At 44.2% G+C, this 15,642-nt stretch overlaps 1 protein-coding gene across 10 annotated transcripts in view; it reads left to right on the top strand.

The window, feature by feature from the left end:
• tns1a (tensin 1a) overlaps positions 1-15,642 on the top strand; it is a 91,349-nt gene that overhangs the window by 35,865 nt on the left and 39,842 nt on the right. For 6 of the 10 annotated variants that reach the window (XM_061678106.1, XM_061678145.1, XM_061678135.1 and 3 more), the window contains 2 exons: positions 6,970-7,008; positions 8,884-8,925. The exons of 1 other annotated variant lie outside the window; for it this stretch is intronic. In XM_061678106.1, the coding sequence (XP_061534090.1) occupies positions 6,970-7,008; positions 8,884-8,925 (81 nt within the window). Of the gene's footprint in view, positions 1-1,263; positions 1,388-6,969; positions 7,009-8,883; positions 8,926-12,909; positions 14,014-15,642 lie in introns of those variants that run through there. 3 more of the 10 variants (XM_061678163.1, XM_061678171.1, XM_061678178.1) reach the window with 3 other exon arrangements.

Raw genomic sequence — 15,642 nt, 5'->3', positions numbered from 1 at the left:
TTCGCAGTCGTTATATTGTCTGCCTACTGTTCCACCAATAGCCTGTAGGTAGTCTCAAAGTGTATTAAAATGTGGTCCGATTTCTTGAGACTATAGGGAGAGAAGAATCCCAGCACATTAGCCTCACAGGCCGTGGCCTTCCTCTGCGGAGTTTGCATGTTCTTCCCATGCTTGCGTGGGTTTCCCCCTGGGTATGCCAGCTTCCTCCCAGATTCCAAAAACATGGATGTTAGGTTCACTAAAGACCTTGAAGAAATTGTCCTTCGGTGTGAATGTGAATGAATTAATGTTTCTCTATATGACCTGCAATTGGCTGGCTACTGGTCAAGGGTGTGCCCCGCTTCACACCTAAGGTCTCCTGGGATAGACTTCAGTTCACCCACGACCTTAATGAGGACAAGCACTATCGAAAGTGGATGGGTGGATTGTCTTTCATGAAGGCTGTTTTTTTTTGTATTAGTTATCTTATGTTGCGGCCAATGTGTGTATGTTGAGTTCATCTATCTATCCATTTTCTATACTGCTTATTCCCACTACTAGGGTCACGGGTGAGTTGGAGCCCATCCCAGCTGACTCAGGGCGAAAGGGGTACACTCAGGACTGGTTGCCAGCCAATCGCTTGGCACATGACAAAAAACCTTTCACATTCAATCCTAAGGACAATTTACTCTTCAATTAACCTAAGAAGCATGTTTTTGGAATGTAGGAGAAAATTAGAGTACCCAGAGAAAACCCACACAACCAGGGGAAGAGAATACAAGGTCCACACATTAAGGCCGGAGCCCGGATTTGAACCCGCAAGCCCCAGAACTGAGAGGAGGAGCCTACTTGTCCACTGTTCCGCTATGTTGATTCTGATTTTCCCAGTTCTAATGCAGTTTCAGGATGTTGTTGATGCAATGATACATATCATCCTCTTTCAACATCTGCTTTGAGGAAAGTGAGGACAGGAGTGCGTACAGGGGAATTAGTCAGCGCTCTGAGAGGGAGGGATACAGTTACTGTCTCGCTTTGGGCACCAAAGAGCCCCAAGCTGCTTTCTTGGCCTTATATAGTGTGTTTGGATACTACTTGGCAGTGGATAGAGGAGCCTGAGCCAGCATCATAAAGAGTACATCCTAGTTCAGTCCAGCGGCTGAACACAGTTGACTTTCAGTAGCTCTCTGGCACGCGTCCGGGATTACGGCTGGTGTTTTGAGTAAGGGGGTTGGGGGGGGGGGGGGGGGGGGGGGGTCTGTGGCTGAGGAGGTGGTCGAAAGTGTCTGTATTTGGTGCTCCTTCTTTTGCTTCTGTGCTCTCAGGAGGGGTGAGGGTGGTGGGTGTTTTGCAGCCAGTGGAAATGCAGAGTTAGAAACCAGGCAGAGCAGGAGAGAGCTCCAGAGTAAAGGTAAGAGTTGTTTTAGGGTGCTTTCAGCATTTGCATGCTCAAATAACTGCCACAAGATCAACTTTGCTTGCTTTTAGCTCATGTTAGACAAGCTTGAAGACTCCTTTTTTTTTTTTTTTTTTTTGGTATGTGTGGGTTTTATATGTTGATGTCGAATTCATTCATGAGTAAGTGGGTCCCACGATAACTCAAAAGGTATTTGAGGCTCAGCATTATCCTTAAAGGTGCCACTGTATGCGCAACAACATGAAATAAAATCAAGCTACATAGTTTACATCACCTTTTCCCAGTAGGTCCATCTTCAGTTTTGAAAAAAACCTGATGTTGTTAATCACTCCTCTCTGACCTTCACGGGGTACACAGGGGTAGCAGCTAAACATGAGTGGTCGAGAGGTCAGTGACTTGTTTGTCCTATTTCCCATGTTACGGCTGAGACAAAACACAGGAATGCAGTTTTATTGCTGCGCTGCTGGGTACGGCACAGCCTGCCAATGTTCTTAATTTGCTTCAGAATATCTAGAGAAAACATTCCACCTATTTCTCACCTTGCCCATAACAAGAGTCACAGTCATGTGTCCTCTTGAGCATCGTAAGGTGAAGACTGATGTTAATACAACAGCTGTTTGTCTCCTCTTATAGAACCGGGTTCCCCTCAGGGAAGGTTACATGTTTACCCATTAGAGAACAACCCCAAGGGAAATGTGGGAGAAGCATTTCAAATCGTGTATCCAAACAGTTCTTCACTCTAAATGTTAAACAAGGGTGACTCATGAACTAGTGTTGAATATGGTGTTTTACTGTAAAAGCACACATGAGGCTGTGTACTAGACAGCTCCACTCTGGCAATAAATTTGTTTCTGGAGTTGAGCTGCAAATAATTCTTATGGGCTTGTATTTCATCACAACGTATGTCTTTCTCCTGAGTTAACTGTGCTTTTCCTAGGCCATTATGTGCCGTTGCCTAAATAAACAGGAACCAACACGAGTACTGTCCAACGTCAACATAATTTTTCTTCTGAACATCAGCAAAGAAATGGCCTAAGATTTCCCCCAAGAATGAGAGTCCAAACAATGTTTACGACAAGCAATACCTGTGTTTAATCCGGCCTTTCCAATCAGGTTTTCTGTGTCAAAAATGAACTTCAATTTTGCATCTGATCTTCGTCAGTTCCTCGTTTAAAGGCCTTTTTTTTTAACAGTAGTCGTTATTGGCTCACTCTCTGCTCGCTTTGGCCTTATAGTGATCCAAAAGCTACTTTCTTACTCATCTATGGTTCTCAGCCTCTTGCGTGTCTCTTTTATGAAGCTCCTTTTGGACCACAACGCCATTTCACAACTGTGGCTGTGGGGAGGAGAACGCTTGTCTGCTTCTCGAAAGAGAAGCAAACTCATCCTAAATATCAGTATGCTGTGGTCTTGGCAGACAATATTTTGTTGAAACCACAGGGGGTTTCGGAGTAAAAAGTCAATTTCATATCAATCTTTCTGAGAAGAGAATGAAATAATATGATGACATCTATCAAGTGAGCAAATGCCGTGCTAGGAGGTTATTATTTCCAACTTCCAATTGTTGCCAACTGAAAACTATTGCTTTAGGGGACTTTTAAACCAACTGCTTGTGTTGTGCACAATATGTTGACTCTCTTGAAAGATGACCACTCGTGGTCAACTATTGCCTCTTGGTGTCTTACTGTTCAGCTGTCCCATGTTTATGCTAAAAAAATTACCTTTACTTTCCCGTCCTTGAAAATATTAGTTGTACCCATGTAGGTCATTAATCCAAGTCACCCATCTACTTACCCTTGATTTATCACTTTCTGAATGTGCAGTAGAATGTACAGTAGAATGTGCAGCATCATCCTATTCTCATGTCAAAATATCTTACCAAAGATGAACATGCACTCAACTGTTACGGTGCTCTGTGGATTTCTTCCCTCTCCCAGGAAAACAGAGCCAGCATGTTTAAATCCATCCCAAAAAGCTTTTTGAGCTTTGGTCCTTATTTGGCAGTTGCTTGGTGAGCGGGGAATTCGATTTCTCAGGCAAGTTGCCATTGATGTGGCGCTGGCTCAGGAGGATTGCCGAGGGAATTGTGAGTGTGGTTGCCCCACTGGAGGCACTGCACGTCTACATCCAATTAAATGATGTGCGCTATAGAAAGTACAAAAAGTATTTGAGCAACATACTGTATGTACATCTGGTCACTGTTGGTGGACATGAGGGCTTGCCGGCTTGCCGGCTTGCCTTCTCTGTTGTAGTTTGTCTCACAGCTGTTTAATGGACCTGGCGTTCTGCCAGCAAATATTTTTGGACAAAAATGGCCCAAAAGTGAAAAACAGGATATTTTGATCCCGCAAGCAAAATCCGCAGCTCGGAGGACTCATCAATGATGAGATGGTGTGCTCCGTGGGCGTCTCAGTCTCGCTGTTTAGCGTCTACGACGGTCTGTCAAAATATGTCTTAAATTAAGACAGCTGTAAACATTAAATGCAACGTCACATTACGTACCTTTTCTCAAGCCCGCCGTTGACGCTGGTGCTAGGGGGGTGTAAGCAACTGGAGACAATGACAGAGGTGTGTACATCTCGGCAATTCCCATGGCCAGCAAACTAATGCTTGTTGGTACTATGCGACCCCAAACTCCCGTGAACATCCAATGTGTCCATTAACAGAATACACAGCCAGCTATGTCCGAAAGCTAACAAAGCAATCATCAGCTGAGTTAGTCATCTCAACTTAAAGTTCAAAAGTCAGCACTGTCTCGGATGGGTGATGATAAAATGATAACAATGCAGGTGATAATAAAACAATAAAAATACATATCTCAAAATAACTTTTCCTTGATAAACATAGCGGCACGGTGACCGACTGGTTAGAGCGTCAGCCTCACAGTTCTGAGGACCCGGGTTCAATCCTCGGCCCCGCCTGTGTGGAGTTTGCATGTTCTCCCCGTGCCTGCGTGGGTTTTCTCCGGGAACTCCGGTTTCCTCCCACATCCCAAAAACATGCATTAATTGGAGACTCTAAATTGCCCGTAGGCATGACTGTGAGTGTGAATGGTTGTTTGTTTGTATGTGCCCTGCGATTGGCTGGCAACCAGTTCAGGGTGTACCCTGCCTCCTGCCCGATGACAGCTGGGATAGGCTCCAGCATGCCCGCGACCCTAGTGAGGAGAAGCGGCTCAGAAAATGGATGGATGGATGGATGATAAACATATGAGACGCCATCTTCGATAGATTGCATTCGTCCATGTTTTGATAGACAATACGAAGAGCCAATAATAATGCGAGTTACTCCGTGCTGACCCAATCATGTGGCATCAGTAGAACCATCCGAAGTCAGTTTGATGGACACAGCACATTATGCGAGACGTAACAGGCGCTAATGTTTGAAGCCTACTGCTGCAGCTGTGGGAAAATACTCTGTTTCTTGTGAGACTTTATAAAACTAAAATAACTCCACACTGCCAAACGTTTTGGGCCTTTTCCGTCAACAATGTCATCGTGCACCACCATGCGAAAACAACAAATTGTATTGCAAAAGACATGCTACCAGACAGTAATCACAGTTAAAAATAAGGGATTCAAGCAGATGATTCAATTAATGGACCCCAGTTACCAACTTCTTGGGCGTAAATTGGAATTGGTTTTGCAAACCTATACAAAGGTTTCTACATCTTCCTTCTTAGCTATGGAGAAGGGGAAATGGAGAAAAGACTGGCAGGGCTGAGGAAAACAGTCCTCTCTTATGAGTTGTGCTGTAGGTCATGGCCTCCCAGAATCCCCTTGTGATGTGATGCGATTTTAAGCTCTGTTTCATGGCTGAACCCATTTAGAGTTAATTTGGCTCAATTTTGGATAATTTGAATTGTTCTCTGCCTGTGGGTTTGCTCTAAAGGAGCAAAGAGAGGCTAGAACGAAAGCTCACCGTAGCAGCTCTCTGACATGCATAATTTCTGCAATAAAATAACCAAAGTGGTTGAGGGTTTTTATTCTGATGAAGCAATCATCAGAATAAAGGGGAGAAGATACACAAACTCTCCGTTTTTGGGAGAAGATACACAAACAACCCAAATTTGGCGCATGGCAGAGCTTCTCAGATAGTCCTGTGCTTTTCTGTGTCTAAGGAGGTGAAAACCACATGAAGATTGTATTTGCTTCCCACATCGGCCACCTTATAAGGACATAGTCAGTGTAGACGCAGTTAGGAATGTTCACAGTGAAGGTCTGTCATCAAGCCTCTCTCGAGTCTCATTACCCTCATCTCAGACACCTTTTGACCTTTGGATCAACAAACATGCCATATGCCAGTGATTCTCGGGTCACGGAACGGTTGTCGGCAATGCAAAAATAAAGATGCAATAGAATTTTCATTTTGCAAAGAAAACGTACTTTATATACCAAGCGAATGTTCTAATTGTGTGACTTTACTTATTGTGTGGAGCCATGATATTTAATTATTTAATTGTGTGAAATTATTGTTATTACTCCGCTATTCCTCAATGTGCCTCGCAATGCACTTTGCAGATGTGATTATTTTTAGGCACATGACACATTTGTTTTCAAAGGAACATTTTACATGTTCTCCCAGTGCCTGCGTGGGTTTTCTCCGGGTACTCCGGTTTCCTCCCACATTCCAAAAACATGCATGGTAGGTTAATTGAGGTTTCTAAATTGACCGTAGGTGTGAATGTGAGTGTGAATGGCTGTTTGTTTTCTATGTGCCCTGCAATTGGCTGACAACCAGTTCAGGGTGTACCCAGCCTCTCGCCCAGAGTCAGCTGGGATAGGCTCCAGCACTCCCGCGACCCTAGTGAGGATAAGCGGTATGGAAAATTTATATATATATACTTCTGTGAAAGTGCCTCATGACATAATGACTGTGGGGAAATGTGAGTTCTTGGGTAACCCAAGTTGAGAACCCCTGTTGTATAGTACATTGCTGCTGTAAATGAAGTGGCATGCGCTAATGATGCAGCTACTGTGTGCCCAGAAAGTTGTGTTAATGTCATTCGGGACCGCAGGAAGTGAGGCAAAGTGCATGTTGGCATGAAAGCAAAATGCTGACTTTCTTCAATGATATTTGCCAGCTTCTCCAACACATGGCATATCAACAATACTGTTGCAGCTTCTGTATTCTGATATGCTCGGTGATAACCTTGCAAATGTCAACCAGACTTTTGTTCTCACTGTGCAAACTAATTACGGTGGCTTCCTTCCCACCAGAGCCTGCTGGCCGCTGATAGTATGCGCCCATCTCACTGTGTACAAAGATAGAGCAGCTCGTGTTTATGGGTAAAGTTCCCTCATTTGCTGGATCCTAATCAGTGATGTGCGACTGTGAGATGGTCATACAGACTATCAGGAGCCGCTTTTGTCATAGATACTTGGAGCACGCGCCGATGGCCTGCCTACTATTTAAAGATGCACCATCACAAAATGTAATGATATCCAATCTAATTCTGAAGCAATGTTATTATCAGAGGATCAACATTTCCTTGCTTGTTATAATCTGTTGTGTCAAACTGTTTCATAGCAGAAAACAGAATCACAGTCCTTCAACCCATGTCTCTCCTCTCACAGGTCACCACGGCGTGTCAAACGAGCACCAACTATGAGCTTGTGAGTCCAACACGCCGTGCATGGATGTGCCATGAAAACCTTCACTGCTGACCCATTTGACCTGCTGAAACCCCCTTTCCAATTTAATTATCCTTCTTGGAATTTTGGGCAAAGTCACTCCCAAACGCAGTGAGCTGCTCCTAGAGGTCAAAGGGTGATGCTGCAAAGCAGGGGTGTCGCAGGCCACATTGTAGTTATGGCTTCCCTCAGAGGGCTGTTATGACTGTGAAACCGTATGAGCCTCATCAAACAATTCCATGTAGACAACAAATTGATGGAAAACTGTAGTGAAGAAAAATAGTTTGTTCAACTATTAATTTTAAAAGGGGGTTTGGTAACAAAAAATGCTTACAATATCTAAGTGTTATTTAAAGTGAAGACAATTTGCAATTTTGGGATGCATTTTAGCAAGAAACAAAAAGTACCATATTTTCACGACCATAGGGCGCATCGTATTAAAAGGCGCTGGCTCAGTTACGGGGTCTATTTCTGTATTTAACACATCCATAAGGCGCACCGTATTGTTGGGCGCAGGCATGGTAAAACATACGGTAGCATGCATGCATGCTAAAACAATGTTTTAAAAAACATGTTTTTTAAAACAACAATGCCCTGCTTACACAGATGTCCAGCGGTTCGTCAAGCCTCCCTGAATGATGGCAAGCCCCGAGTTATTGCACTCAGTCAAATGGTGACCGTAGAGACGCTTCTCCCGGCTGTTCTTTGCTCATGAATCCATTGCTCAAGTTGGTTTTCCAGCTCTGGGCCACCTCGCCTTGTTTCCGCGTTTTGTTTTTCTTTTTTTTCAGTGGAAACTCAGCTTCGTCTTCTTGACTTGGCGAAGCTTGTTTTCCTGCTTCCTCCACTTGCGAACCATGGATTAGTTGATCTAACTGATAGCTTGCAGTTTAAACTGTGCTTCGTAAGCGTGTCTCTTCGTAGGTGACATTTTCGGGGGTCCTTAGCCATACCAATGTTGTTTTGCACAGTGCACACACCAGAAATGCTCCCAGTCAGTCGAGCGGTTAAAAAAACAAACAAAAAAACACCCCGGCGCTATATCCCTACTGGGGGCGTGGCTTTAGCGTCCCCCTTCACGTACCCTTCCCTATCCTCAGCCACGTCCGCTTTTCCTCTGTGTAAGCAGCACGTCGGCAGGAAATGCTTAAAAAAAAAGTCAAGCGTAGCGCTCATCACACAACAACATTTATAGATGTTGGAACTCGGTGCACACATAAGGTGCACCGCATTATAAGGCGCCCCGTCCATTTTGGAGAAAATTTAAGACTTTTAAGTGTGCCTTATGGTCGTGAAAATACGGTAGATGTACATGATTTCCTTTAGCGAGCCACATAAAATTATGTGGCGGGCCGTATCTGGCTCTCAGGTCTTGAGTTTGAAACGTGCTCTAATGCTCGTGTTAATAAAAAACATTTTGTGTCCGAAGTCCGATGCAGAAGTGTGACATTGAGCACCACGTCCAGAATTGGTGCTGGTTGCTGGATGCTTTCTGTTATTTGAAGAGCTGAACAAATTAGGAACATTCCTAGCAGTCACTTCTTTGCACTTGTTTGCTTTGGATGTAGGCCCTTTAAAATGACCGATGCAGACTGTTAAACAGTCTCAAGTCATGTTTATAGAGCTCGACTAAGCACACTGTACTTAACTCAACTATGAACTTTTCCTGGATAGATACGGGGCTGGATGGCTGCATGCATTTTGTTTTTTTGGGTTTGTCACACAATTCACATGTTTTTATACCCCCGTGTACTTCTATATGTAGGTACATAATGCTCTATAAAATAAAAGTCTGATAACGTGACCCCATTTGGTGTTTAGTGACAAACCACTTGGCTGTCTGGTTTCTCTCCGCAGCCCCCCACTCCTCAGCTGCCGTTAAAGCATGTAGACACTCCGGTAAGTTGCATGTCTTTCTGGCTCCACACATATTTCAAAGGCCACAAAATTCCCATGTGCATTGTTAATATCAGCTGATTGGAGGTCAGTCCACATAGTAAGTTCCGTCCAAGTACAATGAACATTTACTGTATTTAGAATTGTGTTCAGAATAATAGCTGTGTGTTATAAAATGTTACTAAAACTCAATCCATATGATAGCTTTGATTTACAAAAACTGAATAATCTGTATTCCATATCAAGGGATGATGAAAAATGTATAAAATGTTATTACTTTTCCTAAAGTGAAGAAAAGTGAATATAAGGGTGCTCAAAAACAGAAGTGTCTGTGTTTTTCTTTATAATCTCAAACATTTCATGTACAGTGATAGAACGGACTAATAGGGGCGGGCGGTTGTCCGATATAGCCGATTGTCCCTTATGCCTAGATCAGACTACAGGATTTTAGCGCCGATATTGGCCCGATTAGCTATCGCAGCCGATTTCCTAGATCGGGCCCAACATCTTTGGTCGGGAACGACAACATATCTTGTAGTGTGACATAATCCACGATCAACGATTTGGCCCTACGACGCCAAAATTACAAGTCTAGTGTCATATATTTTAATAGTACCACAATCAGAGTTCCTTCGCAAGGGCCAAATGTTTGGAGATCTGTATTCAAGCCAACCATCTTTTCTTTGAAGTTCTACATCAAAGGACTTCCTTCAACCATTTGTATGTTTATTAGGGTTTTCATTCTCCGCCCAGATAGTAACATGTCTTGGGTTCACAACAGGCGTCCCGGTCTGCAAAGAGGATTATTTTGCATCTTATAAGATGAGGGAACCGGGTGTGAGCGTAGCTAGAAGGTGAGGCGCCAGCAGGCGGGTGTGATTCCAAATATGGTCATGAGGAATGGCCATCTGCCGGGTGTACCCAGGGAGGGGCTAATTCCACGCCCAGAGAATTAAACCTTGATAAACTGAGATCCAGGGGTTTTCGGGGGCTTTTTCGTTGTTCTGGCAATGTGAGCAGCTTTTATGACACGAAGGCTTGTTCAATAAATCGATTTGCCCAAACGCCAAGTGTCTCGAAGTCTTCATTCATCCCATGCCCGACGGAAAGCCGCAGGTCTCCCGGGTGACCTCCGACTCGGAACCACAGTCGAAAAAAATCCACCTCACTACCATGTTTGATTTTTAAAATTGTTCTTCCGTGTAGTGTGACATATCAACGACAGCTCTCCGATAGCGCACCTTGATGTCGACCAATAGGATTCCGTATTGTGTCCGCATTGCCTCCCGTCCTTGCCATTGTCAACATACTTGCACACCTTTGTCAAAATTTTTTCGCGCGCATGAACCAATGTTTACCAGCGCTTTAAATTAGACAGAACGCCAGCATGTTTACGTACAATTTTTAGTGTTAGCACTAGCTTGCTGGGCTACATACAGGACCAGTCCTAGCCAATGTGGAGATTTTATATGGCGCCGTCCTCCATCAACTATTTACAAACGCTTACAAAAAAGTCAAATAACAATAGTTTTTAACATTGCCTTTAATTTATATGATAATGTGCCACACAATTTAAAATATAATATGAAACATTTTCTTCATTTTGTATCGTCACTGCCAAACAATGCATGTGTGTAACTTGCTGTTGCAACACCTAATGGGACAAACCAAAAGTAGCAACAACTTGACATCTCTTTCTCCTATTTACCCCCATTTTTTCTTCGTCCGTGTGTTCTAGACAGTTTTGGTCATGTTTAGATGTTTCCAGAGTTTGATGGGGTCACATCAATAAATTTGCCCCGACCCCAACAGAGAGCGAGCAGTATACCTATCAGCCAAAAGAGGGAGTATTTCGTATTATCATTTGTAGTAATATTAATTGGGCATGCCGTTACATTTGAATCTGTTTTCCATATTAAAAGAACTCAATGCCTTAGGCTTTACTGACATCTAGGGGTAGAAACAGCACAAACCACATCTCGATACAGACGCCACTGTTTCAAATGAATTTAGGGGATTTACATGAATATGCATCCCTTGTCCATTTTCTTTTGGACATTTTTTGGACTTTGATGTTTTCCAACAAAGAATCTTCTTCTTTTCCTTTCGGCTTGTCCCGTTAGGGGTCGCCACAGCGCGTCCTCCTTTTCCATGTAAGCCTATCTCCTGCATCCTCCTCTCGAACACCAACTGCCATCATGTCTTCCCTCACGACATCCATCAACCTTCTCTTTGGTCTTCCTCGAGCTCTCTTGCCTGGCAGCTCCATCCTCATCATCCTTCTTCCAATATACTCACTATTTCTCCTCTGGACGTGTCCAAACCATTGAAGTCTGCGCTCTCTAACTTTGTCTCCAAAACATCGAACCTTGGCTGTCCCTCTGATGAGCTCATTTCTAATTTTATCCAACCTGGTCACTCCAAGAGCGAACCTCAACATCTTCATTTCCGCCACCTCCAGCTCTGCTTCCTGTTGTCTCTTCAGTGCCACTGTCTCTAATCCGTACATCATGGCTGGCCTCACTACTGTTTTATAAACTTTGCCCTTCATCCTAGCAGAGACTCTTCTGTCACATAACACACCTGACACCTTCCTCCACCCGTTCCAACCTGCTTTGACCCGTTTCTTCACTTCCTGACCACACTCACCATTGCTCTGGACGGTTGACCCCAAGTATTTAAAGTCCTCCACCCTTGCTATCGCTTCTCCCTGTAGCCTCATTCTTCCCCCACCAGCCCTCTCATTCATGCACATATATTCTGTTTTACTTCGGCTAATCTTCATTCCTCTTCTTTCCAGTGCATGCCTCCATCTCTCTAACTGTTCCTCCAGCTGCTCCCTGCTTTCACTGCAGATCACAATGTCATCTGCAAACATCATGGTCCACGGGGATTCCAGTCTAACCTCATCTGTCAGCCTATCCATCACCACTGCAAAAAGGAAGGGGCTCAGGGCTGATCCCTGATGCAGTCCCACGTCCACCTTAAATTCTTCTGTCACACCTACAGCACACCTCACCGCTGTTCTGCTGCCCTCGTACATGTCCTGTATTATTCTAACATACTTCTCTGCCACTCCAGACTTCCGCATGCAGTACCACAGTTCTTCTCTGGGTACTCTGTCATAGGCTTTCTCTAGATCTACAAAGACACAATGTAGCTCCTTCTGACCTTCTCTGTACTTTTCCATCAACATCCTCAAGGCAAATAATGCATCTGTGGTACTCTTTCTAGGCATGAAACCATACTGTTGCTCGCAAATACTCACTTCTGTCCTGAGTCTATCCTCCACTACTCTTTCCCATAACTTCATTGTGTGGCTCATCAACTTTATTCCTCTATAGTTGCCACAGCTCTGCACATCACCTTTGTTCTTAAAAATGGGCACCAGTACACTTTTCCTCCATTCCTCAGGCATCTTCTCACGCACTAGAATTCTATTGAACAAGCTGGTCAAAAACTTCACAGCCACCTCTCCTAGATGCTTCCATACCTCCACAGGAATGTCATCAGGACCAACTGCCTTTCCATTTTTCATCCTCTTTAATGCCTTTCTAACTTCCCCCTTACTAATCATTGCCACTTCCTGGTCCACCACACTTACCTCTTCTACTCTCCCTTCTCTATCATTTTCCTCATTCATCAACTCCTCGAAGTATTCTTTCCATCTAGCAAGCACACTGCTGGCACCAGTCAACATATTTCCATCTCTATCCTTAATCACCCTAACCTGCTGCACATCCTTCCCATCTCTGTCCCTCTGTCTGGCCAGCCTGTATAGATCCTTTTCTCCTTCTTTAGTGTCCAACCTGCCATACATGTCATCATATGCCTCTTGTTTTGCCTTTGCCACCTCTACCTTTGCCCTGTGTCGCATCTCAATGTATTCCTTTCGCCTCTCCTCGGTCCTCTCAGTGTCCCACTTCTTCTTAGCTAACCTCTTTCCTTGTATGATTTCCTGTACTGTGAGGTTCCACCACCAAGTCTCCTTCTCTCCTTTCCTGCCAGAAGATACACCAAGTACTCTCCTGCCTGCTTCTCTGATCACCTTGGCTGCAGTGGTCCAGTCTTCTGGAAGCTCCTGCCGTCCACCGAGAGCCTGTATCACCTCTTCCCGAAAAGCTGCACAACACTCGTCCTGTCTCAGCTTCCACCACATGGTTCTCTTCTCTGCCTTTGTCTTCCTAATTTTCCTCCCCACCACCAGAGTCATCTTACACACCACCATCCTATGCTGTCTAGCCACACTCTCCCCTACCACTACCTTACAGTTGGTAACCTCCTTCAGATTACATCGTCTGCACAAGATGTAATCCACCTGTGTGCTTCTACCTCCGCTCTTGTAGGTCACCCTATGTTCGTGCCTCTTCTGGAAAAAAGTGTTCACTACAGCCATTTGCATCCTTGTTGCAAAGTCTACCACCATCTGTCCCTCCAAGTTCCTTTCCTGGATGCCGTATTTACCCATCACTTCTTCATCACCCCTATTACCTTCACCAACATGTCCATTACAATCAGCACCAATTACGACTCTCTCTCTGTCTGGGATGCTAAGAACTACATCATCTAGCTCCTTCCAGAATTTCTCTTTCACCTCTAGGTCACATCCTACCTGTGGGGCATAGCCACTAATCACATTACACATAACACCCTCAATTTCAAATTTCAGCCTCATCACTCGATCTGATACTCTTTTCACCTCCAAGACATTCTTAGCCAACTCTTCTTTTAAAATAACCCCGACTCCATTTCTCTTCCCATCGACACCATGGTAAAATAATTTAAACCCTGCCCCTAAACTTCTAGCCTTACTGCCTTTCCACCTGGTCTCCTGGACACACAATATATCAACCTTTCTCCTCATCATCATGTCAACCAACTCCCGAGATTTTCCTGTCATAGTCCCAACATTCAAAGTCCCCACATTCAGTTCTAGGCTCTGTGTTTTCCTCTTCTCTTTCTGCCGAAGAACCCGCTTTCCACCTCCTCTTCTTCTTTGACTTCGACCCACAGTAGCTGAATTTCCAACGGCGCCCCGCAGGTTGACGGCGCCGGTGGCGGACGTTGTTAACCCGGGCCACGACCGATCCGGTATGGAATTCTTTGGATGAACGCTCATATTTGTTTGGCAAGGTTTTAAGCCGGATGCCCTTCCTGACGCAACCCTCTGCATTTATCCGGGCTTGGGACCGGCCTACAGTTTGCACTGACTTGTGCCACCCATAGGGCTGCATTTTTCCAACAAAGAATAAACTCTTAAAATACAAGTTTAGAGGGCTGATATTTGGTCACACAGTTTTGAACAAGTTACGTTTTTAAAACCATGGCACAATTTCCAAGTTATTAGAAATAGGAGATAGGCAGCTTGGATTTGCAAAAAAAAATAATGGTTTGGTCTCTGGTTCCATTTGGTGGTTAGTTTGAATGTTTTTTGGGGGAAGAGCTTGCAACAGAAGCAGTATAAGTTGTTGTTTTTTTCTTTAATAGACTAACCAAGACCTTTTCTCCATTCACTAAATGTCTATAAAAATGGTGGTGATGGCAACCTCTCCCATCTTCTCTTTTGGGAAACGGAAAGTCTGATGATACCTGGTATGGCCCTCTGGTGACTAACTCTACTCTTACGTTGTCAGAAAGAGATGGCCAGTCAGCAGGGTCCAAAGGGGTTGCCTTTGAATTTCCTTGCAGTTCAGGATGGCTGACAGTCAGGGGGACTTCAGGCTGTGGAGACAGGATAATGCCCACTATGCTTGGGCCTTCACCTGCAAGCAAATTAAACAGACATGCAAATGCTCACAATGATTTACAAACTACAATACATCAGGCAGTAAACACATCTGAAGCACAAAATATGGATATCCATCCATCCATTTTCTACCGCTTATCCGAGGTCGGGTCCCGAGGGCAGTAGCTTTAGCAGGGACGCCCAGACTTTCCTCTCCCCAGCCACTTCATCCAGCTCTTCCGGGGGGATCCCGAGGCGTTCCCAGGCCAGCCGAAGGATGTAGTCTCTCCAGCGTGTCCTGGGTCGTCCCCGTGGTCTCCTCCCGGTGGGACGTGCCCGGAACACCTCACCGGGGAGGTGTCCGGGAGGCATCCGAATCAGATTTCCCAGCCACCTCATCTGGCTCCTCTCGATGTGAAGGAGCAGCGGCTCTACTCTGAGATCCTCCCGGATGACCGAGCTTCTCACCTTATCTCTAAGGGACACCCTGCGGCGGAAACTCATTTCGGCCGCTTGTATCCTGGCCTACAAGCGGACGAAAATATGGATAGTAACAGTAATATTGTTCTATTACATGAGAAAAAGATTAAGAATCCAGTTTTATTATTTTATTATTAGATAGCATTTTGAAGGGGAAATAATTATTCTACCTTTAGTGTGTCCCGTAGACAACTTGATTAAGCAGTCTAATCTGAATAGAGTTTCAGTTAGCTATATATACTGTATTTCAGTTAGCTATATATACTGTATTTATCATCAAATATATTTTCTTGTGCAACTGTTACCATATGATACAAGAATGTAGGAAACGGTTGATAACAGAGAATGTTGGTAAATTGACTAAAACATTCCAGAAGTAAAGGGCAGGATGGTTCGTACATATTTATATGTGATGTCAACATTGTGACAGAAAATGTGTTAATTATTGATAGGACATAGTTACTTGAGTTTATTTTGTAATTTTGTTTGTTATTTTCAAGACAGAAACGTAAAGG

Source organism: Phycodurus eques, chromosome 1 (assembly GCF_024500275.1).
Source record: "Phycodurus eques isolate BA_2022a chromosome 1, UOR_Pequ_1.1, whole genome shotgun sequence".
NCBI lineage: Eukaryota > Metazoa > Chordata > Actinopteri > Syngnathiformes > Syngnathidae > Phycodurus > Phycodurus eques.
The sequence above is the reverse complement of the archived record's forward strand: the minus strand, read 5'-3'. Positions and strand labels throughout refer to the sequence as shown.